Source organism: Mustela erminea, chromosome 1 (assembly GCF_009829155.1).
Source record: "Mustela erminea isolate mMusErm1 chromosome 1, mMusErm1.Pri, whole genome shotgun sequence".
NCBI lineage: Eukaryota > Metazoa > Chordata > Mammalia > Carnivora > Mustelidae > Mustela > Mustela erminea.
Window position 1 is genome coordinate 1,331,409 of NC_045614.1, and position 24,911 is coordinate 1,356,319.

At 59.7% G+C, this 24,911-nt stretch overlaps 1 protein-coding gene across 4 annotated transcripts in view; it reads right to left on the bottom strand.

The window, feature by feature from the left end:
* AP3D1 (adaptor related protein complex 3 subunit delta 1) overlaps positions 1 to 13,915 on the bottom strand; it is a 36,563-nt gene extending 22,648 nt beyond the window's left edge. For 2 of the 4 annotated variants that reach the window (XM_032358267.1, XM_032358258.1), the window contains exons 1-4: positions 13,566 to 13,745; positions 2,156 to 2,251; positions 1,525 to 1,605; positions 456 to 536 (exon numbers count right to left, since the gene is read on the bottom strand). In XM_032358267.1, coding sequence (XP_032214158.1) covers positions 456 to 536; positions 1,525 to 1,605; positions 2,156 to 2,251; positions 13,566 to 13,661 — 354 coding nt within the window. In that variant the 5' untranslated portion in view covers positions 13,662 to 13,745. Of the gene's footprint in view, positions 1 to 455; positions 537 to 1,524; positions 1,606 to 2,155; positions 2,252 to 13,565 lie in introns of all 4 variants that reach the window. The other 2 variants (XM_032358250.1, XM_032358276.1) reach the window with 2 other exon arrangements.
* Between the last annotated feature and the right edge of the window lie 10,996 nt (positions 13,916 to 24,911).

Genomic DNA, 24,911 nt, shown 5'->3' on the forward strand with positions numbered 1-24,911 from the left:
CCACCCCCTTCCCAAACCCACGTGCTCTCCCTGGGCACCAAAAACAAACCAACAACAAAAAAAAACCACCCCAAAAACCAACCCAGGGGGGCAGAAAGGCCCCGGTGGGGAAGGGCATGTGCGCCGCAGTAGCTGCCCCCGCTGCACCCCTTCCGAGGGCCAGAGGCCCCAGCAAGGGAAGAGGGAGGCCTGGCAGCACTGCGGCCTCGCCTACAGCCCACGAACAGACACAGACCTGCCACACCATCCGGGCTGTCTTCTGACCAGAGTGGCTATGTCTCGAAGCCACCTGTGACCATGGGGTCACAGGAGCAAAAGCCGGGCGACCTTGGTGCTTTCTACGTGCCGCTCGCTCAGAGCACTGGAGAGGCCAGTGTGGAGAGCAGGGTGGGGCGGGGGCCAGGAGGGCGCTAGGTGGGGGCTGGGAACAGCCAGGGTGCAGGAGGGCCGCCTACCTTGCGGATCTGATTGGTCGTCAGCATGATGACGTCGGTCCCCTCGTGGAAGCACTGGGAAGCAGCAAGGTAGCCGATCCGCTGCGAGTCAGACACGAGGGCATCAGACACGAGACAAGGGCCACACACCCCTGGGGGAGGAAGTCCCCGGGCCAGGCAGGGACAGCCTGCGGCTGGCCGCAGGGCCATGGCTAGGGGGTGCCAGGAAGTCACCCGAAGAGGAGGAGGGGAGGAACCGGCCCCAGAGTCCGGAGGATGCAGCCTCTGCCACACCAGTTCTCATGAGATTGGCCGCACCGTCCGGCCCTCCGCTGGCGAACGTTCTGACCGCCTACCCGGCAGCCCGGAGAGGCCTCTGCGATGGGACACAGAAGCCAGCCGAGCGCGAGCGTTTCTCCGCACAGCTCTCCCCACCAGGCTGGCACAGACACCGCCGTCACACTGGTGTGTGGGCACAATGCCTCGCTGCCCAGGCAGAGCACCGCCTCTGCCGCTTCCCCAAGAGGGGCCCGTGGGCAGGACGACGGTGTCCCAATGGAGGGAGCCCGCCGAGGTCCTGGGCGGGGTCCCACAGTGGGCACTGGGGCCCATGGGCCTGGAAACAGTCTATCCGCCTGGCTGGACTGCATGCCCGCCAGAGCCTGCCCGGCCCCGGGAGAACCACGCGATGCGCACCGGCAGGCCGCGGCTGCTGACACGCACTTCGCGGAAGCTCTACTAGGACGGGAGCTGTGCTGACGTCACGACGGCACATGAGGGGGCTGCGACCCGGGTCCCTAGCAGGCAGGGCCTCTGTGAGGCTGGGGGAAATGCTCAGAAACCACTGTGAGGCCCTGGGCTGGGGGCCTGGGGCAGCCTCCCAGTAAGATGCTCAAATATGTAACCAACCCTACAAGCCCATTTTGCAGACGTCCCTTAAAGCTGGAAGACAAACACCACGCAGGTAAGAGTTAAGAAAGAACACGACAATCGCTGAGGCGGCGGCGCGTGCGGGGCCAAGGCTGGTGTGCATACTCCCTTTCTGCAGAGCGGGGCCTCCCGCCAGGGCACACCCTCCACCCCGCCTCACCTTGAACGTGAACTTGGAGGCGCTCATCACTTCTATGATGTTGAAGGCAGCCCAGCTGATGTCATATCCCAACATCTGTAACTGTTGGAAAGACCGGCACCGTCGTCTCCATGCACACGCCAAGGCTGGAACCCCAACACCGTGCCCACGCCCAGGGGCAGGCCTCCCGGAACCCACGCCCTGGCGCTAGCGCTCACATCTAGAACTACACGGTCAGGTTCACGAAGGTGGAGGGCAAGTGTCTGCGGCTCAAGCGCCAGCCTCCACGCATACTGGTTAAGTCTCCAGGTCGATGAGAGCGCATGGGCTCCTCCTGGAAGCTACAGGGCGCCGGGATGCCCCCTGCCAGCCTTCCCCAGGCCAGGTGGGGTCCACCACACCCCAGGCCTCAGGATCCTCACAGCACGCCCTCCCTCGACTGGGAGAAATCAGCCCTGTGTGCCAAGGCCCGCGCCTGGAGCCAGGGGCGCCGATTCCTGTTGGACAGGTGGGCGGCGGTGGGCAGGGAGCGGATAAATGGGCAGGCAGAGGAGGGCCAGAGGGACAGCTACGCCGCCTGACCTCAGCGGGGCTGTGGGGGGGGCAGCCCCGGGAAGCGACGTCGCCTGAGTCAACAGGCCCCGGTACCTACGTAGGTCAGCTTGCAGACCGCGTTTGCTTTCACTGCGATGTTGTCCTGCTTCAGCTCCTGCTTGATTTCATCGATGCACTGAGAGATATACTTTGCCTAAAAGGAGAAAAAAAATGAAAAATTGCAAGGGCCTGACTAAACCAGTCAGGAATAATGACCGCAGGGGCGCCGGGCGGCTCCGTGGGTGAAGCGTCTGCTTTGGGCTCGGGTCATGGTGTCAGGGTCCCGGGATCCGGTCCCACATCCAGCTCCCTGCTCGGCGGGGAACCTGCTTCTCCCTCTCCCGCTGCCCGCCGCTCCCCGTCACACGTGCTCTCTCAGATAAACACAGAATAATCACCGCAGCAAGAAGCCGAACACAAGAGGCCACACCGTGTCATTCCTTTACGCGAAACACCCAGGGCAGGCTCCGAGCCGCAGGAAGCAGGCGAGTGGGTGCCGGGGGCTGGGCTTGCTGCCTGGGGTCACAGAATGTTCTCGAACAGAGCGTGGTGCGTGGCTGTGGACACACTTACTAGAAACCACTGAACGGAGCTTGGAACGGGGGCTGTAGGGCAGGCGAACAGCTAACATAGCTGTTGTTTAACGAGGTGATTTCAGGGGCTCCTGCGTGGCGCAGTTGGTCGAGTGTCCCGATTCTTGACTTAGGTCCCGAGATCGAGCCCCATGCGGGGCTGGGCGCTCAGCGGGTTCTGCCTGAGCCCCCGCGGCCCTGGCTCACGCACACGCTCTCTCGCTCGCTCTCTCTCAAACGAAGACGTCTTCACAGAAAAGCCATCTCGGTGCGGTCAGATGCCCCGGACCCCTCCCAGCTCTCCCGGAGAAAGGCGGCTGATGAGAGGGGGGGGGGTCTCAAAGTCTGCTTATTCCATTTTCCCCACTTATTTGTAGAGTTCACGGGCTCCCCCACCTTTTCTAAAGATTCTATTTTTAAGCAATCTCTACGCTGAACAGGGCCCGCACTGCTAACCCCGAGACCGCGACCCGAGACCCGGCGCCCAGACCCAGCGCCGCAGTCTCCTTGCGCCGGCCGCGCGGCCCTAGCCGACGCCTCCTCCACAGAGAAGTTTTACGAGTTTAAAAGAGCGATTTCAACACAAAAAGTCAGGACACGGAAATCTTCCCGATTCTCTGGTTTCGCCTTTCAGCAACTGGCACGTGAGACTTGCACTTGCCGGGAAGCGAGCTCCAGGTCCTGCGGCTGCTCAACACCGAGCCCCGCAGCGCCTCCGGGAAGCCGGCGCGGGGGTCTCGGCAGCACCGCGTCAGGGCTCCCGTGAGCCGCACGGAGGGGTCCCGTCCCCACCGCACGCACACAGGCCACCTGGCGCTTATCCGGTCGCTGCTGGACGGGACCTGCGTGCTCCCCGCTTCCCCACTGCTGTGAGTCGAGCTGCAGAGTCCGTGGGAACGCGTTTTCAGATTTCCCCGCGTGTCCTCGTGGATTCCGCGCATCTACCACTCAACACGGGTCTGAGCCGAGGCCGGCTGACGCGAGGACCAGCGCCACGGACGCGCCTTCTGGGAGCAGCGGGCCCCGAGGCTCCCACCTCCCCTGCCGCGGAGACACACAGCTCCAGAGAGAGACTTCGAGGCGAGTGGCCGCCGCAGAGCTCACAAGGAACCTGTCCAGCTGGTGCCCCAGCCCTGCACATGCCAGGCACTTCCTGTCACCTGACCAGAGCGACAGCCGCCGGAATGTCCCCGGCCGTCCACCAGGGGGCAAGATTCCGCGGTGCACCACCCAGGCGGGACCCGCGTGGCCCGTACAGACAGCAGACCCCTGCGCCGCGGAGTGCCCTGGGCCCGGACCTCACCATGGGGCCCCTGCTCTCGGCCCCTCAGCCCACAGCCCGTCCCGGACCAAAATGTAGGCTCCTGGGGAAAGGAGCTACTCGAGCCCTCTCTCAGCCACAGATGCTCCATGAATCTTTTATGGGACAAGTGTCACTGTATCCTTCCAACAGGCTTCGGGTTACTGAATCCCACTCGGGAGCTGCAGTCCCCTCCCCGGCCTCCCCGGCCTGCATCACTGTGAACGACTCAAGAGGGAGAGAACAGAAAGACGATCACAGGCGTTGGAGAAACCGGCCCTCACCCCAGACCACAGGGCTGGAAGACGGGAGGGTGCCGCGGAGGAGCCCAGCAGCTCCTGAAAGGGTAAACAGAGTCCAGGTTTGTCCACCAAACCCAGGGCGCCTGAGTGGTTCAGTGGGTTAAGCCTCCACCTTCGGCTCAAGTCATGATCTCAGGGTCCTGGGATCAAGCCCCGCATCGGGCAGCTTCAAGAGCCAGAAAGCAGAAACTAGGGCGCACACAGCAGCCGCCGAATGAGGAAGGACATCCCAGAGGAGGGGGTGGGGGTGCCCACACTCTGGACACACACTCAGCCACAGTCCCACTGACCCCAGGACGAGGCACGCACAGCACACAGCCGAAGCTGCTGGTGCACTTCCCCCGCCCCCCCGCCCGCGACGGAAGACCGAGCTGGAGTCTCGGCCCAAGTAACCGCTGCCCCGAACGGTACTTCTCAGGGAGCAGAACAGAATCTAGAGCCTCTGCAAACGACAGACCACCACATTCAGAATATGACCCGAAGTTCTTCAAAATAACAAGCAGGAAACACTACCCGGATGCCAGGAAAACCAGCCAGCGAAGGCGCACTGGCCCTGAGCCGTCCCCAAGGATGGACCTAACACCCCGAGATCTCAACTTCAGAACCGTAACGATGCTCTTACGGACCAGAGAAAAATACGCCTGGGACGAACACGAAAAGGGGCCTCCTCAGCAGAGAAAGGCAACGGATGTAAGATAAGCAGATGGAAAGTCTAGAATCGAACACAGTTTCTGGAACAGGAGTCACCAAAGGCGCGGCACACGGGCGGCTGCGCGCCAGCAAGCCTGACGCGGACCAGACGCCCCCGTCAGGACAGTAACGTTCCGGCGAAGAGGAGCAGAACCTCAGGGTCTGTGGGACAAGCCCACAAGGTGTAACATGCGTAACTGGAGTCCCAGAAAGGAAGCGGCGGGACAGAGAATATATCTGAAAAACAAATGGCTAGAACTTCCCCAAATTTGGGGCCAGCCCTAATTCACAGGTTCAGGGAGCTCAGCACCCAGGAACAGAAAGTGAAAACCATCACCAGACAAGTCAAACTGGCAAAAATGGAAAAGGAGGAGAAAATCTTTTTTGTGAAGTTCATTTACTGACATAATCTCTACCCCCAGGGTGGGGCCGGATTCACAGCCCCAGGAACGACAGTCCCGCGCTCTTCCCACGGGGCCAGCTGGGGGCCCCGGACAAAGTCCTCAAAGGAGCCAGAGGAAAAGCACGTGCTACGTGGGGAGAAAGGGCTCCGAGCTGTTGTCAGAGACCACGGAGGCCTCCTGACGGTGGGGAAACTGCTGACCCCAAGACAACACCGCCGGGGAACAGAGCCAGGCCCAGGGAGCCCGGTACGTCCGTCTCCGAACCTCGAAGCCCTCACCGGGGGGAGCGGCGCCCCACAGCAGAGCGGCAGCTCTCAGGGCGGCCCCGCCGGAGCGTTGCTTTGTCGGCGGACAAGCGAGCGCGGCTCCTGCAGACAGAAGCGGAGTCTACGGACAGAGCGGAGCCCGTCTGCCGCTCACTGACGACTTAAACACGCCCTTACTCGGAGCGGCCAGGTAAAGGGAGGAGCGCGCCCCAGCGGCCTCACGCGGCTCGCTCCTCCCTGCGACACTGCCCTCGGGAGAGGCGAGAATCTGTTCAGTCCCGTCTACAACCAGAAAACAAAACCGGTCAGGGCATGCGCACTGGACCGACATCCCAACAGTTATGATCAAAACGTGAACTAGAAAGACTGTGGAGCTGAGGTATAAACGACCCCACGGCGCTGAGATTATTTGTCGGGCCTTCCGTCCGAAAGACTCCGCGCCCAACGTGGAGTCCAGTGTGGGGCCTGAACCCGTAACCCTGATGCGATCAAGACCTGAGCTCAAGCGTTGGACACGTGACAGATGGGCTGCCCGGGAGCCCGACACGGAGAGAGAAGAAAAGAGAAGGAGAAGGAAGAGGAGGAAAAAGAAAAGAAAGAGACAGAGACAGGGGCACCCCTGGGGGCTCAGTCGTTCGGCGTCTGCTTCCCCTCAGGTCGTGATCCCAGGGTTCTGGGATCAAGTCCGGCATCGGCTTCCCCGGCTTCTCCCTCTGCCTGCCACTCCCCCTGCTCCGGCTCTTGCTCTCTGGTAAGTAAAATCTTAAAAAAGAGAGAAAGAGAGGAGGAAGGGAGGAAGGAGAGGTAGAAGCATGACTCGATTGTTCAAAACCCTCAGTCCGTTCTGTGCAAATTCACGCTTCCGCACAGAGCGAACGGCGGCCTGAAACGCGTGCCCTTTCCACATCGTCTTTAGAGAATGTGACCTAGAACAAAGGCCATGAACTTCCCTTACATGGGAACTCCTCAGGTCTAACATAAAACAGCCATCTTGACCCTGGCCACTTTGTAGAGTTCCCTGAAGCACCTCATTTAAATCTAACAATCAGGGGCGCCTGGGGGGCTCAGTGGGTTAAGCCTCTGCCTTCGGCTCAGGTCATGATCTCAGGGTCCTGGGATCGAGCCCCGCATCGGGCTCTCTGCTCAGCAGGGAGCCTGCTTCCTCCTCTCTCTCTGCCGGCCTCTATGCCTACTTGTGATCTCTGTCTGTCAAATAAGTATCTTTTAAAAAAATTTACCTATTTCAGAGAGAGAGAGATGGATGACAAGAGAGGGAGCACAAGTAGGGGAGTGGGAGAGGGAGCAGCAGACTCCCTGCTGAGCAGGGATCCCACGTGGGGCTCGATCCCAGGACCCCGGGATCATGACATGAGCTGAAGGCAGACACGACGACTGAGCTACCGAGGCATCCCTCGTAAACAAAATTTTTAAAAACTTCTGCTGAACTTCAAGCTAAAGCAGATGAACACTAGGTATGTAAACCACACCCCAATAACACTGTGTAAAATACCCCCCCCCCGATCATCCAGAACCCCCACCTTAGTCCGCGTGACCTGGACGGACCTGCTGCTTCCAACTCTGCACAGACACTCACGGGCTCCTGCCGGTCTGGGTCCTAGAGCAGCAGCCCCCCCACCCCCCCCGCAGCAGCCACCAACCACCCCCCACCCCGGGGCCCGGCTGCTGGAGACCCCGCAGGGCTGACGGAGCTGTCCAGTTAGGCAAAAGGTCCAAGTCCTTCTGCTGAGAGAACACCTGTCCTGTGGACCCCAAGCAGAGGCAGGAGAAGATACCACACACGAGGGTACCACCGGAGGGGACAAGGGTACCAGGACCCACCCGTGAGCCTCGATGCTGCCTAACAAGGACAGGGGCACAATACATGGCCCACTTTGTGGCCCGTGTAAATAGCCCTGGGGAAGCGGAGACTGGGGAGGATGTGAGGTGGGGAGGGGCTGCCAGGCCTCCGTCCTCCACCCCCCAGGGCAAAGCAGGGCAGGGGTGCATGGGCAGGGGTGGGGGCAGAAGCCCACAGCCAAGCCTTGGACTTCCTAACCTCCCCCCCACCCCAACCAGCACATCTCCTAGAGCAAAGGGGTGTGTTGGGGGGGTGACCGGGACCCCCAGGGGATATCAGGGGTGGCCATGACTGGGGGTGCTCCTGGCATCAGGCGAGTGCCCAGGACGGCTCCCACAGAACTGAGGCCAAGCACTGGCCTCAAGCATACCCAGGTCCCCTTCCGCGCTCCTCCCACCGCCAGCCTGGGTCCTCTCGGCCGCCCCCCCACGGCCCGGCCACCGAGCACGCCTTCCATCTCCAGCGGGCCCTTCAAAGAGCCCCTCCAAACTGGCAGCCAGACAGAAGAAGCCACCAAAGGCCTTAGGCAATGTCACAAGGCACGCAAACGGCGACACGCTGCAGAAAGCACACCCAGCGTGCCCCCGGTCGGGGGAGTGAAAAGGGCCGCCTGTTCTGCGGGTTCCCGACGCGCTCCTGGCCGCTCGCCCCGCCGCTGGGACCTGTGCGGGGAACCGCGCTCGGGCAGCCGGGTGGCAATCCCACCCTGGAGGGTCGCTCATGAAAGGCCCCAGACCCGAAGCCGCCCAGATGTCCAGAAGGCAGAGCGCTGGGCGCTGTCAGCCACGGCGCCCACAAGCTGCGGGGCCCCCGACGGAGGCGAACGTCAGGAGCCGGACCGGGAGAGCTAGGCTGGGCTACAGTCCGTCAGACCGCTCACGGACACAAACTTCAGGGAAAGAGGTGTAAGCAAAGCGAAGAAATTACACTCAGAGAACTTCAGCTAATTATCTTAATTAAACGACACGTAACAGGACATCTGGGTGGCTCAGTGGGTTAAAGCCTCGGCCTTGGGCTCAGGTCATGACCACGGGGTCCTGGGATCAAGCGCCGAGTCAGTGCTCCCTGCTCTGCGGGGAGCCTGCTTCCCCCTCTGCCGCTCCCCCTGCTTGTGCGCATGTGTGTGCACCCTCTCTCTGGCAGATAAATAAAATCTTTAAAAAAATAAAATAAACTACATAACATCTGTGCACTACACCTTCACAACGAGTAAGATTAGGAAAGAAGCCCATCTAACACCCGGCAAGTGCCCCTGGGACCAGTTTTCCTCGGCCCCCACGCCTGGGAGGGACGCCGGCAAGCTCTGCACTTGCCGCCCCCCCCCCACTGTCCCCACCTCTGGCCCCGGGCCCCATCCCAGGTTGGCTGTCACCTGTGCTCTGACCGACCCGCTGTGAATGGGAGTTCACGTGACCCCCTGCTCTCAGGTTCGATTAATTTGCCAAGGCGGCTCGCGAACCTCAGGTAAGCACTTGTTCACCGCGAGCAGCTGAGCACGGAAGAAAGGCCATAGCCAACAAGACGATCAACAGCCAGATGAAGACGCACACAGGAGGCGTCCAGAACGGCCCCCACCGCAGGCGCCCTGTCCTGGCAGAGTCGCTCTGTGCCACGCCATCCGCCCAGGACACGATGCTTTCGCCAACCAAGACTCTCCAACCGCCGCTCAGAGATGTGCGTGACAGATCATTCATTCAGTCCCTAGCCCGCTCCCCTGCCCGAAGCTGGGGGTGGGGCCGACAGCTCCAAGCTTCTAACGGTGGTCTCTCTGGTGATCTGCTCCCACCCAGCAGCGCCCCAGGTCATCTCACTGGAACAAAAGACACTTCTGTGCCCCAGGAAATGCAACAGATCTAAAAGCTCAGGGTTAGGAACTGGGGGCAGAGAGCAAACACATAAACGAGGCTGCTCCTGTACCGTAGTTGCTTCGGAAATGACAAAAGCTTCCCAACTCTGTTACTGGGAATGACAGACTTTAACAGCTCTGTGCCCAGAGCGAGGGACAAGGACCAAAAGATGTATTTCTTACATCACAATATCACACGTCTAACAACATGGTGACAAGGCAGGGGACACAGGGGACATGGATGAAGGGAAGAGCATGAGGGAATTTGGGGAGATTTTTCTTATCAGTGTGGGTCAGCGATTCTCCTGGGCAATGTCTGGGGATGTCTGTGACTGCCACATGGCGCGCTCCTGGCATCCACTGGGCGGGGCCACCGAGCCCCGCGTCGGGCTCCCCACTGCTGCTCTGTTCCCACAGTGCGTGGGGCGGACCCCACCCCCAAATGACCCAGTCCTGAAGGCCAGCAATGCCGAGGGGGAGACCCTGATTTCGGATCAAGACCCACGTCAGTAAAGGAAAAAAAAAAAGCTCAGTTCAAATCTGGTGTCTGATTCTCAAAAGTTGTTAAAATAAAAGAACTTCTCACCAACAGCCACAAAGCCCCGAGTGCCTGACCCAGGCCAGATATAACCTACTCTGCGGTGACTGACCCCAGAGCAGACCCCGGTCCTGCGCGCCCGACAGGCCCCAGCACCAGCCTCCTGGGTTCAGCCCCAGCACCGGCATCTCTCAGATGGCGAACTACGGAGTCTCCGCAGCTCCGGGCAGTTCAGTCTGAACCCAGCCACACCTCACTCCCAGCTACCACTGCACACCCACTGAATGAAGTTCTGAACCACCACCCCGGCGGGCCCAAGTGTTTACACCCCAGCAAAACCAAGCCGGCGCTCTTCCGACACTAGCAGAGCCACGCAGGGCCCGTGCCCAACCAAGGGAAGGACGGCACGCCCACACCGGGGAAGGGGGCGCCGGGACACACCGGCGACACACGCTGCCCGCCCCGTGGGAGGTGTTCCCGTGCTGCGTCCCGGAGAGCAGTCCGCGCCACTACACTGACCAGCAGGAAGCAGAACGGAGTCTCTTCTAGTAAACCCGATGCCCACCGTGGGGCCCAAACTCGTGACCCCAAGATCAAAAGTCGCAGGCCCCGCGGACTGAGCCGGCCGGGAGCCCCAGGACGCAGAACAATCGTAACAGACAGTAAGAACTGCCCACGATTTCTATGCACAGAGAAAAACTCTCAGAGCACACACTCCTAACTGATCTCCGGGGGGGCAGGGGGCTCTTCCCTGTATGGTTAACGAACACTGAGAAGGGGCGCCCGGGGGGCTCAGTCAGTTACGAGTCGGCCTCGGCTCAGGTCGCGATCCCGGAGGCTGGGATGGAGCCCGCGTCGGGCTCCCTGCTGAGCGGGCGTCCGCTCGTCCCTCCCCGTTCTCCCGCTCCCGCTTTCTCTCTCTCAAATAAGTAAAACCGTAATTACAAAACACAAAACCCCGAGCCCGTTTTTTAAAGTATGGGTATGACTCTACAACTTAAAAAGAAAAAAAAACAGCTTTCTCTCAAATATGAAGAGTTCCCAGAAGAATAAACTTAGGGGGATCCTGGGGGGCTCACTTGTTAAGTGTCTGCCTTCGGCTCGGGTCATGCTCTCAGGGTCCTGGGATCGAGCCCCGCGTCGGGCTCTCTGCTCAGCGGGGAGCCTGCTTCCTCCTCTCTCTCTGCCTGCCTCTCTGCCTGCTTGTGATCTCTGTCTGTCAAATAAATAAATAAAATCTTTAAAAAAAAAATCTTTAAAAAAAAAAAAAAAGAATAAACTTAGAAGTCTCTGGCTCTTTCCCCCCAATGACCCCCAATCATATCCGAAGTTCAGAAGCAAGGACACGGGTACGTGGGTCCCCCTCCCTGCCAACACTGCGCTCCGTCTCCAGGATACCTCAACTCAAGCACCCAGAGATGCACGAACCGGACCAGAGTTTCAAACTCCTTGGACTCATTTACGAAACGTGTTTCCAGAGTGACCCAGCACGCACGCACACCCCAGCTGTCCTGGGCTGGAAGAAGTTTCCATAACCAAGTTACTCTCCGTGCAGAGGGCCTGGAATTTTCTAGTTGGGGTTTTGTTTTTTAACACACCCCACTGAACCGCACTCACCACCCGCTAAGGGGTTGCGGGTCGAGTTTGGAACAGCCAAGCAGCCCCGTGGGGTGCTCTGCCGCTCACAGAAGCCACGGCACGTCACCCACCGCATCTGCAGGAGCCCGCAGTGGGGGGGAAGTGGCCGTCACCCCCGCTGGAGAGGGGAGGCTCCCCCAATCTCACCAGGTCAAACGGGCCCCACAGCCTGGATGCTGTCTCCGGCACCACACAACGCAGCTGCACTACCAAGAATCGTGCCGCGTTTCCGTGCGGCTCCCAGGCCCTGCTGGGCCCCACTGCAGGACGCTGCACGAAGCTTTAGCTAAAATCTGTCCCGAGGTTACCCTCCGAGGCAACTACGTGCTGCAGAAACGCGGGTCCTCGCCGGGCCGCTGCGCAGAGGGAAGGGCCTCGATGGGTGCCGGAGGGTGGGGACTACAGGAGCTGCCAGTCCTCTGCTGCGGGCTGGGTCGGAGCGGGGCCTCTGACACCAGCCCCCCATCACCACCATCCCTGGTCAGGGGACCATGGCACCAAGACGCGGCATCCTCGGAGAACCGCCCACAGGCCAAAGGCAGGACCCACACGGAGCCCTGGCCTCGGTGACTTCGACAGCAGCCTCCTCCCCCACCCACGCACCCGCTCAAAGGGCCCCGAGGGTGCAGAGCTGCCTGCGACTCTCGAGGAACCAAGGACCGCCCGGGGAAGGCCCGGGGACAGTGGGCATCCCCCAGACGCGAGCCGCCCTTCCTGGTGGGCCCGGGTCCTTCCCCGAACCCCAGACAGGCTGCTCCCGCCCAGCCACTACCGCACTGAGAACAGGTCAGCCAGCGCACAGGGCACCTGCGGGTGTGGGCTGTCCCACAGCTGCGACGGAAGGTCCAGCCCAAGGCAAAGACCCCCGGGTCCGGCCTGAGATACACAACGTAACCAACGTGGCCCGCGCAGGTCACTCCAGGCAAAACCCGGGGGCAGCCGCGGAAGGAACGCAGGTGGAAATGGCCGAAAGTCACCCCACGACTGCCAGGGGGTGCGGAAGGGAGGGGGTCACGCCCACCGCGACAACGTGCTGCGGCCCCGCAGGAACTGAGGCCCGGCCGGCCGGCGCGGACCGACGCTCCGGCAAACGCCCCAGCAAACGCCCCGCCGACTCCGCCGGGAAGAGGCGCCATTGCGAGGCCTGCGGCTGGGACCCGCGGCTGCGACCCGCGGCTGGGACCCGCGCCTCGGGGCCGCCGCCCCTCCCCCAGGAGAGCCCGCCGCCCGCTCCTGACCCCTGGCGTGAGCGCGGGCTCCAGGAAGCCAGCGGCCTGAGGGCCCCCAAGTGTCCCCACTCCTCCCAAATCTAGGTCACAGGGGCGGGGCGGAGGGAGGGAACCGGTGCCCGCGTCCCACTCCGGGACCACCTGCCTCTCGCCCTCGTTCACGGTTTCCAGTCGAAGGCGGCTTCCCCGGCCGGACCCCGCAGCGGCTTCCGCGTCTGGACTCGGGGCTCCCGCTGTCCCCCCTCCCTAGGAGCGGCGGCCCCACCTTCCCGGGGACACGGGCCCAGGAGGCCAGGCCCGACTCGGACCCGCCGCAGACGGCCCGGACGCGCTAGCGGGGCGGCCGGCGGAGAGGAAGCCCCCACCAGGAGTCAGAGCCCCGGGGAGGAGCTGGGCCTGCCGAGTCCCCGCGGACACCCGCGGGCGGAGGGGACGGGCGTCCGAAGGCCAGCGGGGAAACTGAGGCCACGGGGGCCACCCGGCGGCGGCCCCTCGTGATCCGACACGCGCGGGAGGCGGGGGAGGGCTGGCAACGGCGGCTCGGGTCCCGCCACGGGCCGTCTGCGGCCCCCGGGGGTAAACTGAGGCTCGGAGGGAAAGCGGGCGTGGGGCGGCCCGGGTCGCAAGCAGGCAGGGCTCGAGTCGGGCGCGGGGGCTCCGGGACGGGCTGGAGGCCGGGGTCGGCACCGGGGCCGGGGCCGGGGTCGGGGTCCGGGTCGGCACCGGGGCCGGGGCCGGGGTCGGGGCCGGGGTCGGGGTCCGGGTCGGCACCGGGGCCGGGCTCAGGCCCAGCCAGACCGGCCCCGCGCGGCGCGCCGGGCTCACCTCGTCCTCTTTGTGGTTGCGGATGCCGCGCACGAGGTCCTGCAGGTTCTTGTCGAACATGCGGTCGATGCTGCCCTTGACCATCTTGAGGGCCATCGCGGCGGACGCCGCCGGGCTCGAGCCCCGGGAGGCCCGCGGCCGGGCACCGTGCGGGGGCCCCGGGGCCGCGCCTGCCGCCCGCGGAGCGCTGCGCTGCCGGCTGCCGCGGCGGGACGGGCTCCCCGGCCAGGTCGGCTGCTGTCCGCGGCGCGGCGGCGGCTGCGACCCGCTCCGCAGCCCGCGCTCGCACTGCCGTAGCCCTCCGGCGGGGCGCCGCGCCGCTGGCAAATGGCGGACAAGATGGCGGCGGGTCAGCTGACGACGGGCGCCCGTCAGGCGGCCCGCCCCCGGAAGCCCCGCCTCCCAGGAAAGCCCTGCCCCGCCACCTCCGGGTCTCCACGTCTCCCAGGCGACGCCGGCCGCCCAATGGAAACGCGGACAACGCCCTCGCCGCCCGCTCAGCCGCGCCCCCTCCGGCTCCGGGCTCTTCCCTCTCATTGGTCAAGGCCTCTTGAACCCCACCCACTTCCTCAAGTCGGTTCTGGCCACGCCCTCCGGGAGGGCCTCCTCGCTGCCCCGCCCCGCCACGAAGTGACAGCTGTGGGCGGGGCCTGCTGTGGGCGGGGCTCCACGTGGAGCTTCTCGGGCCAGTTGCAAGGAAGGAAACCGGCTCCGCCTTTTCCGAGCCGCGAAGCCTGCGCTGCGGGGAGCGGGCGCTGCGTCTGCGGCGCGTCGGGCGAAGCCCGGGGCTGTGGGCGGGACAGGATCGAGCATGCCCACTGGGAGACGGAGGCCGGGAGCGGGCACTGCCGCGCGGCGGCTCGTTCCGCGGGCACCGAGGCCGCGCCCGGCCCGGGGGGAGAGGGGGAGGCCGCGGCGGGTGCGCGTCCGACCGAGGCCAGCCGCCCCCCGCGCAGGCGGCGGAAGCGGCCCCGTGCAAGGACGGCGGAAGGCGACGCGCGTCCCAGACGACGTCCGGGCGGCCCGAAGGCGGAACCGGGAGCTCCTCCGCCCGCAGGGAAACGCAAGACGCCCGCGTGCCGCTGAGAGCGGCTGACGTCAGTGGGTGTGACAACGCTGTCCCCAGTGCGCGGGCGACGCGGGTGTGACAACGCTGTCCCCAGTGCGCGGGCGACGCGGGTGTGACAACGCTGTCCCCAGTGCGCAGGGGACGCGGGTGTGACAACGCTGTCCCCAGTGCGCGGGCGACGCGGGTGTGACAACGCTGTCCCCAGTGCGCGGGCGACGCGGGTGTGACAACGCTGTCCCCAGTGCGCAGGGGACGAGGGTGTGACAATGCTGTCCCCAGTGCGCAGTGGACACGGGTGTGACAACGCTGTCACCAGTGCCCAGGGGACGCGGGTGTAACAACGCTGTCCCCAGTGCGCGGGCGACGCGGGTGTGACAACGCTGTCCCCAGTGCGCAGTAGACACGGGTGTGACAACGCTGTCCCCAGTGCGCAGTGGACACGGGTGTGACAACGCTGTCACCAGTGCGCAGCGGACTCGGGTGTGACAACGCTGTCCCCAGTGCGCAGCGGACACGGGTGTGACAACGCTGTCACGAGTGCCCAGGGGACGCGGGTGTAACAACGCTGTCACCAGTGCGCGGGCGACGCGGGTGTGACAACGCTGTCACCAGTGCGCAGCGGACTCGGGTGTGACAACACTGTCACCAGTGCGCGGGCGACGCGGGTGTGACAACGCTGTCACCAGTGCGCGGGCGACGCGGGTGTGACAACGCTGTCACCAGTGCCCAGGGGACGCGGGTGTGACAACGCTGTCACCAGTGCACAGCGGACACGGGTGTGACAACGCTGTCACCAGTGCGCAGCGGACGCGGGTGTGACAACGCTGTCACCAGTGCGCAGCGGACGCGGGTGTGACAACGCTGTCACCAGTGCGCAGCGGACGCGGGTGTGACAACGCTGTCACCAGTGCGCAGCGGACGCGGGTGTGACAACGCTGTCACCAGTGCGCAGCGGACGCGGGTGTGACAACGCTGTCACCAGTGCGCAGCGGACGCGGGTGTGACAACGCTGTCACCAGTGCGCAGCGGACGCGGGTGTGACAACGCTGTCACCAGTGCGCAGTGGACGCGGGTGTGACAACGCTGTCACCAGTGCGCAGTGGACACGGGTGTGACAACGCTGTCACCAGTGCGCGGGCGACATGGGACAACCGGGGTTCTCTGGCGCTCCAGGTGGGAACGCGAGCGGCGTTGGAGTTCGTCCCTCCGGCTTTAAAGCAAACCCTGCCCGGATGCGGGACGCAAGCGCAGGGGCCCCGGGGCTTGGCGAGCTCCGCAGACCAAGCCCCCGGCTGCGCTGTGTGTCCTCTGGATTTACTGACTCTAAAAAGTGGGCTCCATGTCCAGTGCGGCGCTCGAACTCACGACCTGGAGACCAAGAGCGGCGCGCCCCCGGGACTGAGCCAGGCAGGAACCCCGGCTGCATGTTTCAAAGGTGACGCGTGGACGCCCTGTGACCCGGAGTCTCCCCGCCGCTCGCGACGAGATCGCAGAAACGCCCGCACCAGCCCCTGGGTACGAGCTCGCAGCAGCTGCGTTCGCAGGAGCCCGAGCCCGAAACGACCCACACGTCCGTGGACAGAAAAGGGACGCGCCGCTTGTGGTCGTCCTGCGGGGTCAGTGCGCAGCGGTGGAAGCGGCAGGTGACCATCCCACGGAGCAGCCCGGGCGGGCCGCACAGACACGGCGCGGGACGAAATACGCCGCATGCAAAGGGGTGTGCACGACACGGTTCTGCTGATGCCAAGTTCAGGCACGGGCAGAACGGATGGGGCGTCTGGGGGGCTGCATCGGTGCCGCCTCTGCCTTCGGCTCAGGTCATGATCCCGGGGTCCTCCGGTGGAGTCCCGCGGGGAGTCTGCTTCTCCCCCTGCCTCTGCCCCTTCCCCGGGCTTGTTCTCTTGCTCTGTCTCTCTCAAGTCAATAAAAATATAAAACCTTAAAAAATTTTTTTTAAAAAGATTTTATGTATTTATTGGACAGACAGATCACAAGTAGGCAGAGAGGCAGGCAGAGAGAGAGGGAGAAGCAGGCTGGCTCTCCGCTGAGCAGAGAGCCCAACACAGGGCTCCATCCCAGGACCCTGATATCGTGACCTGAGCCCAAGGCAGAGCTTCACCTACTCAGCCACTAGGCGTCCCCGAGAAAATTAAATCTTTTTTAAAAAAGAAGTAAGTGAGGGGCTCCTGGGTGGCTCAGTGGGTTAAAGCCTCCGCCCTGGGCTCAGGTCATGATCTCAGGGTCCTGGGGCTCGATCAGGCTCTCAGCTCAGCAGGGAGCCTGCTTCCCCCTCTCTCTCTGCCTGCCTCTCTGCCTCCTTGTGACCTCTGTCTGTCAATCTTTCTTAAAAAGAAAAAAAGGAATGAAGAGCCCACGAAATGTTTTTGTGGTTGCTTTTGGGGAGGTACCAAATCACTTTATTTTGAAGGCGTGGTACAAATGAAAAAGAAGGTAAGTCGACGTTTTGGTACAACTTACAGACGAAGCAGAGGTGACCCCAATGTGCGGGGCCTGCCTCGGTGACCAGGGAAACCATGCCGGAGGCTGTGGGAGGCAGCCTGAGGCTTAGACCGGCTACCACTGTTTCCCAGGGCGTGCTGGGCGGGGAGAGACTCCGCCGTGCTGGTTCCAGGAGCTGCCACCTTATGCGCGTTGGTTACAGGGTCGCCCAGGCCTTCAGGTAGAGCCCCGATGAAGTCCTGCAGAGGGGGCTGGTCTGTGCAGTCCCAGCAGTGACGGACCCACACTCTTCCCCACTCGCAGTGCCCACTCCACAGCTTCAGCCGACCTCCCTGTGTTCGGTGTGCTCTCTTGATGTCCTGAAGGAAGATCCAGCCACCTCCTCGGCTCTGTGGCTTCATCAGTTTCTCAGCATGTCCCTCTCCTCGTGAGATTGGGGAAGAAAATACGTGGCCAAGTTCTTCGAAGGCGCATTGTCGCGGTCAAAGTAGGAAGGCATGGGAAGGGTAGAGCTTCGGGTTACCCGGTGGTTGGTGGCGGCCTCCGAGCCCTGGTGGCACTTCTGGAGCAGCCAGAGCACAAGAAATGTTTAAAATGTGGTAAATAGGGGCACCTGGGTGGCTCAGTGGGTTAAAGCTTCTGCCTTCGGCTCAGGTCATGATCCCAGGGTGCTGGGATGGAGCCCCGCATCGGGCTCTCTGCTCGGCCGGGAGCCTGCTTCCTCCTCTCTCTCTACCTGCCTCTGCCTGCTTGTGATCTCCATCTGTCAAATAAATAAAAACAAATAAAATCTTTAAAAAATAAAATGTGGTAAATATAATTTTTATCTTAATCTCCTTAAAGGATAATTGACTCATCCCCCCCCTTTTAGAAAGAGGGAGAGAGAATGTTCATGAGCAAGAGGGGGAGGGAGAGGGAGTGTGAAGCAGCCCCCATGCTGGCAGCCCCCACGCTGGCAGACCCCACGCTGGCAGACCCCACGCTGAGTGCAGAGCCCAGACCGGACCAGCCTCACCGGCTTGAGGTCACGACCAGAGCTGGAACCAGGAGTCAGATGCCCTACCGACTGGGCCACCCAGGTGTCCCCATAACTGATCTTTTTTATTTTTGTAAAGATTTTTTTTATTTGAGAGAGAGAGAGAGCACGAGCAAGGGGAACAGTAGGCAGAGAGAGGGGGAAGCAGACTCCCCACTGAGCAGGGAGCCCGATGCGGGACTCCATCCCAGGACCCTGAGACCATGACCTGAGCCAAAGGCAGGCTCTTAACCAACCGAGCCACCCAGGCACCCTGATAATTGACTCTTTAAATAAAAAACTGTAGTAACAATGTATTGTGAGATTTATTTTAGAGAATATTTAAAGTAATACAATAGTATATAATGGGAAGCAGATAACAAATGTACTGTGGTGAGGGGTTCCATACTGCAACCAGTATGTTGCAGCCCTAGAAATATCACCTAAAATAAACCGAGGATCCATAAATTTAATAAAACAATTACAGGTAAAAATGGAACCATCTTTAAAGTAGTCCATCTAAAATAAGGCAATCATGAGGGAAAGGATTACAAAACACAAAAGAGATAAACAGCAGACAGCAGGGTGAGCGCTTTAAACCTGGCCATGACCCCATTTCTACTAAATGTAAATGTCTAAACACTAGGCAAGAGGCAGAAACTGCCAGCACGGCCGCAACTCTAGGCTGTCCTTTAAATATAAAGGCGTAGATTGTATAAACGTAAAAGGATGTAACCAAAACAAATTTTATTTATTTTTTTAAAGATTTTATTTATTTATTTGACAGAGATCACAAGCAGGCAGAGAGGCAGGCAGAGAGAGAGGAGGAAGCAGGCTCCCTGCTGAGCAGAGAGCCCGATGCGGGGCTCGATCCCAGGACCCTGGGATCATGACCTGAGCCGAAGGCAGAGGCTTTAACCCACTGAGCCACCCAGGCGCCCCCAAAACAAATTTTAAAAGAACAAGATTGAAGGGCTACCTGCAAGTTTTTTTAAAGTTTATTTTATTTTTTTAGTAATCTCTTCACCCACCATGGGGCTCAAACTCATGACCCTGAGACGCGTGCTCTGCCAACTGACTCAGCCAGCCACCCCGTCCTTACTCTTAATGTACATCCACAACAAGGACCCAGAATGGATCACAGACCTAAATATAAAGGCTAAAAGTTTAAAACTTCTGGAGGAAAACATAGGAGAAAGTTTTTAAGACTTTTGTTAGGCTCAGATTTTTTTTTTGATAGGATACAAAATCCATGAACCATTTTTTTTGAAAGCAAGAAGATAGACTTCACCAAAATTTTTTAAAAATATATTTTCTTTTTTTTTTTTTTTTTTTTTTAAAGATTTTATTTATTTATTTGACAGAGAGAAATCACAAGTAGATGGAGAGGCAGGCAGAGAGAGAGAGAGGGAGCAGGCTCTCTGTCGAGCAGAGAGCCCGATGCGGGACCCGATCCCAGGACCCTGAGATCATGACCTGAGCCGAAGGCAGCGGCTTAAACCACTGAGCCACCCAGGCGCCCCTAAAAATATATTTTCAAGAAAATATTTTTTTTTTAAAGATTTTATTTATTTATTCAACAGAGAGAGAGATCACAAGTAGGCAGAGAGAGAGAGGAGGAAGCAGGCTCTCTGCTGAGCAGAGAGCCCAATGTGGGACTCGATCCCAGGACCCTGAGATCATGACCCGAGCCGAAGGCAGCGGCTTAACCCACTGAGCCACCCAGGCGCCCCTCAAGAAAATATTAAAAAAAAAAAAAAGATAAGGCAAGCACCACCTGGGGAAAGTACTTGCAATACAGGTATGTGACAAATTAAAAAAATACTAAGAAACAGTAGGAACAGAAGCCAACCAATTTCTAAAATAGTAAATAGATTTGAACAACAGATACTTTACCAAGGAAGATTATGAATATGCAACAAGCGCAGAAAAGATATTTGTCATAATTAGTCATTAGGGAAACGTTCCCCAATGGGATATCACGATCTATTAGAAAGAGTACACATAAAGACCTGTGAACACCATTTGTTGGCAAAGATGCACAGTGGCTGGAACTTGCAGGCGTGGCTGGAATAAGCCCCAAATGGTGCAACCACTTTGGGAAATGGTTTAGCAGTTTGTTTCAAAGTCAGAGATGCATTTACCATGAGTGCCAGCAATCTCACTCTTGGGTGTTTACCCAAGAGAAATGAAAACGTGTTTCCCAACACTGAGCAGTGTGCCAATGATCATGGCACCTTCATTGATAATAGCCCCAAAGTGGACACGGTTTAAGTACCCGTCCATAGACAGACGGGCTAAAAAACCAACATGGCGGCATGTCCATCCAACGACGGTGAGAGAGGAACTGCGGGTGCCCACAACTTGGATGCGATTCGGGGACGTTATACCACATAAGAGAAGCCAGACTCAAAACATCGCATTCTGTGGGCTTCCATGCTATGGAATTCAAAGAACACGGGAGAACAATATCGACAGAAAAACTTGTCAGGGACGGCCTGAGGACGGGGATGCGGGGAGGGTCCACTGTAAAGGGCAGAGAACTTTGGGGTGATGGAAGTGTGGTTTATTGTGACTGTGATATACTCACACAACCACAAACAACTGACCAAACTAGGGGTGCCCCGGGGGGGTTAGTTGGTGAAGCGTCTGACTCTTGATTTCAGCTTCGGTCATGATCCTGGGGTGGTGAGATTGATGCCTGCATCAGGCTCCGCGCTCAGCACAAGCCTACGTGGAATTCTCATTCTCTCTTTCTCTCTCTGCCCCTCCCCCCTTGCTCGCTGGCTCTCTCTCTCTCTCTCTCTAAATAAATAAATAAAATATTTGTAAAAACCTGCCATAAAGATGTCCAAGTCCTAATTTCTGGGACCCATGGATATGTCACCTCACATGGCAAAAGGAGATGGGGATGGTCCTGGGCTACCAGTGGGGAGGGAGGACAGTGTCCTCACGAGGACCACACAGAGGGGGGCAGAAGATGGGAGTCCAAGAGATGCGACGACCCCGCGCTGCTGACTGCGAGGAAGGAGCGGGGGCTGTGGGCCCAGGATGCGGCACCTCTGGAAGCTGGAAAAGGCAGGGGATGGGTCTCCCTGGGGCCCCCAGAAGGAACCAGCCTTGCCCGTGCCTGGGTTTGCCCTAGTCGGACTTGTGACCCCCGAGTGTACTGAAGAATGATGGCTTTGCCAACGGCCGATTCTGGCAAGGGTTCTGGCGGGCAGGCTGCCTGCCGTGTCCCGGCCGGCCAGCAGAGAGCAGCGGGAGCCAGGCTCAGAGATGGCGTGCCTCTTCTCTGAGATGTTCTTGCTCGTCTTGGAGCACCCGCGTGGCATCCCGGCCAGAGGTTTGGGCACCCGTGATCAATTCCAGCTCCAGCCCTGAATCCGTTCTCTCATCCACAAACAGCCCGTCTGTCCGCGCGCCACCGGCCCCTCGCTCCCTCCCGCCGCCGGCTCGTCCCCGCGTTCACCACCACCACACTGAGCGTCTACTGTGCACTGACTTGGGCAACGAGCAGAGATGGAGGACAGATTCACAGCCAAGGGAAGTTCTGGGGACACGACCAGGCAGAGGTCAGGACGAAGAGAAGGTCAGAACAAACTTCGCACGGGGGAGGAGCCGAGAGAAAGCTGGTGTGATTGGAGGTGGGCGGTAAGAGAAGCTGAGCTGCGCAAGGCCACCAGGCGTCGCCTTGCAGGAGCGTTCCCAGAGGGCCTGTGCTACACCCCACGTGTGTTCTTCTACTTGGATCCTCAGGACAGTGGGTGAGGGTCACTTCATTTGCTCTTGGTAGCAAAGGCTTAGAGAGGTGCGGCCAATTAGCCAGAACCCCACGGATTTGGACCCCGGTGTCTTCTCTGTCTCCCTGCTCCCGGGCACTGTTGGGCTCTTTGGTAACCGTGTCCCCATCAACAGACTCTTCTGCCCTCGGCTTCGCTGCTCTGCAGCTCTTCCGTCCAATAACGCGGACGCCTGCATCAGTCAGCAAGGGTGGTGATGCCGCTGTGTAACCACCTTTGACGATGATCATCTCTCCCCATCTTCAGGTCTGCGGGGCATCCACAGAGCGAACCTCACCTTAGCCGGTCCTGGTTCCAAGCTTCGGGTTGTCCCGTGTGTCTTCCCCTCAGGGTGTGCTGCTAAATGTTCAATTACATCTCAGGGGAGGGGAAGGGGGTGGAGGTGTTGGTCACCTTTGCCAGTTTCTGGGGTGTAAACACTCCCACGGGGGCTGATCTCAATGACCATTATGACAGATGAGGGCAGAGTTGGAAAGAGGTGTTCAGCAGTGGACTGTTACACAGTGTCTTGGCCCCTTTGGGCTGCTGTGGCAAAAATACCATAGCCAGGGAGGCTGCAGACAGTAGGCATCTACGTCTCACAGTTCTGGAGGCTGGGAAGTCCAAGTACAAGGTGCTGGCAGATTTGGTGTCCGGTGAGGACCTACTTCCCGGTTCACAGGCAGCTGTCTCTTCTCTGTGTCCACAGGTGGCAGAAGGGGTGAGAGAGCCGTCTGGGGTCAGCTGTTACGAGTACACCAACCCCACACGGGAGGACTCTACCTTCATGACCTAATCACGCCCCAAAGCCCTACCTCCGAATCTCAACACACCGGGGCTTAGGCTTCAAGATACAAATCTGTAGGGGACAGTACTGACACAATTGACATAAATAACCTGAAAATAGAACCTATTTCTATCTATACAATCTGAAGCAAGCCCAGAGTGCCATCAGTGGCACCGAGAGGCCGGTGAGACCAATGCGAGCAGGGAGTTCTGGGTATTGACCACGCGTGTTCTCAAGAGGACTTATTTAAGTGTACTTTTCTGTGACTGACTTTCCAACACCAGCTGTGTCTAAAACCCAGGCCACCAAATGCCTACGTGTTTAGCAATCGGCCCTTATGAGCCAGTGCGGGCTGACTTCGGCACGTTGCTGGCTCCAAGTGGGATTGTTCAGACCCTCCTGGGGCCAGGCGACGGCAGGCGTCGTGCTCCTCCCTGGCCCGCTGGGGAGCACCTGCTCCCACCCTACTGGCCAGAGCAAGTCAGGGACGTCTCACCCCATGGGGCAGGAACCGACTTCCTACAGTTAGAAGAATTTCAGCCTCGCCTAACACAGGGAGGGGTTGGGAATAGGGAAGACTCAAACAAGGAACCACTTCTCCCCGTGTGGCTCCCACCTTTTAAAATAATAACAGCGGCGGGGATGTGCCCAGGACAACTCCCCTTCTCCCGTGGGTGTCTCCTTTGCACTCACACATCACACTGACGACAGTCTGACCCCAGACATGACATCAGCCGAGAGCCCTACAACCTAACTCCGCTCTGGCATTGTCTACAGCGGACCCTGCAAGTTCAGGGCTCCCTGCCACGTGGCTGCCTCTCCCTTCGGACACCAGTCGCCAGTCGGGGCTCTCGGCTGACCGGCTGTACATCAGAGGTTCTCACAATCCCCTTCTTGGGTGCGACTAGTTTGCTGGAGCAGCTGCTAGAACTCCGGAACGCGGTTTTACTTGCTGTTTATTGGCTTACTATAAAAGGATATGATAAAGGATACCAACGAACATCCAGGTGGGAGAGGTGCCTGCGGCCAGGCCGGGTGGGAGGGGCGCGGAGCTCCGTCTCCTCCCCGGGGGCGCGGCCCTCCCAGCACCTCCACGTTTCCCAAACCTGCTGCCTTTATGCAAGTTTCGACACTTTTCGACGCGCAGCCAAGACAGATCATTAACGCAGTCTCCAGCCTTTCTCCATCCCCTGGGGAGGGTGAGAGCCGGGCTGAGAGTTCCAAGCGGTTTTTTTTTTTTTTTTGAAGTTTTTATTGTTAAAGCAATCTCTACACCCAACGTGAGGCTCAAGCGTACAATCCCAAGATCAAGAGTCACACGCTCCAGCAACTGAGCCGGCCGGGCGCCCCCCGACAGCTCCAAGCTTCTAATCATGGTCTCTCTGGTGACCTGCTCCCCATCCAGCAGCCCAAGAGGTCATCTCATTAGAACGAAAGACACTTCTGTCACCCAGGAAATGCCAAGGGATCTAGGAGCTCAGTGTCAGGAACTGAGGACAGGGACCCAATGGTAGAAAAGAAGATGCTCCTAACGCTTTTATCACTTAGGAAATTCCAGAGTTGTAGGGGCTCTACACAGGAGCTGTGGACAGACACCTCTCTGTATATTTGTTATTATCTCAGAAGATACGATTTACATACCATGAAATGCACCCCTTTAAATGTACAGCTCAGTTGGGGTTTTTGTTTGTTTTTAAAGATTTTATTTATTTGTCAGAGAAAGAGAGTAAGTGCAGGGAGGGGCAGGGGGAGAGGCAGACTCTGGACGTGTCACCCACGTGGACTCACACCCCGTGTGGCCTTCTGTGTCTGGTTCCCTCCCCGGGTGTCGTGGGCTCGGGGTTCTTCCCCGGGGCAGCGCAGGTGGACGTCTCACTCCTGTCCACGGCTGAGCGACGTTCCCGTGTGTGACCACCTCATCATCTGTTCCTGGATATTTTTATTGTTTGGGGCAATTATGGAAAATGCTGCTCCATGTACACGTTTTTGTGTGGACACGTTTTCATTTCTCTTAGGCATTTAATAGGAGCGAAACTGCCGGGTCATTGGATGACTTCATGCCTAATCTTCGAGGAACTGCCGGACTGTTTTAAAAAGCAACTGCCCTAGGGCGCCTGGGTGGCTCAGTGGGTTAAGCTTCTGCCTTTGGCTCAGGTCATGGTCTCAGCATCCTGGGATCGAGCCCCGAGTTGGGCTCTCTGCTCAGCGGGGAGCCTGCTCCCCCCACCCCCGC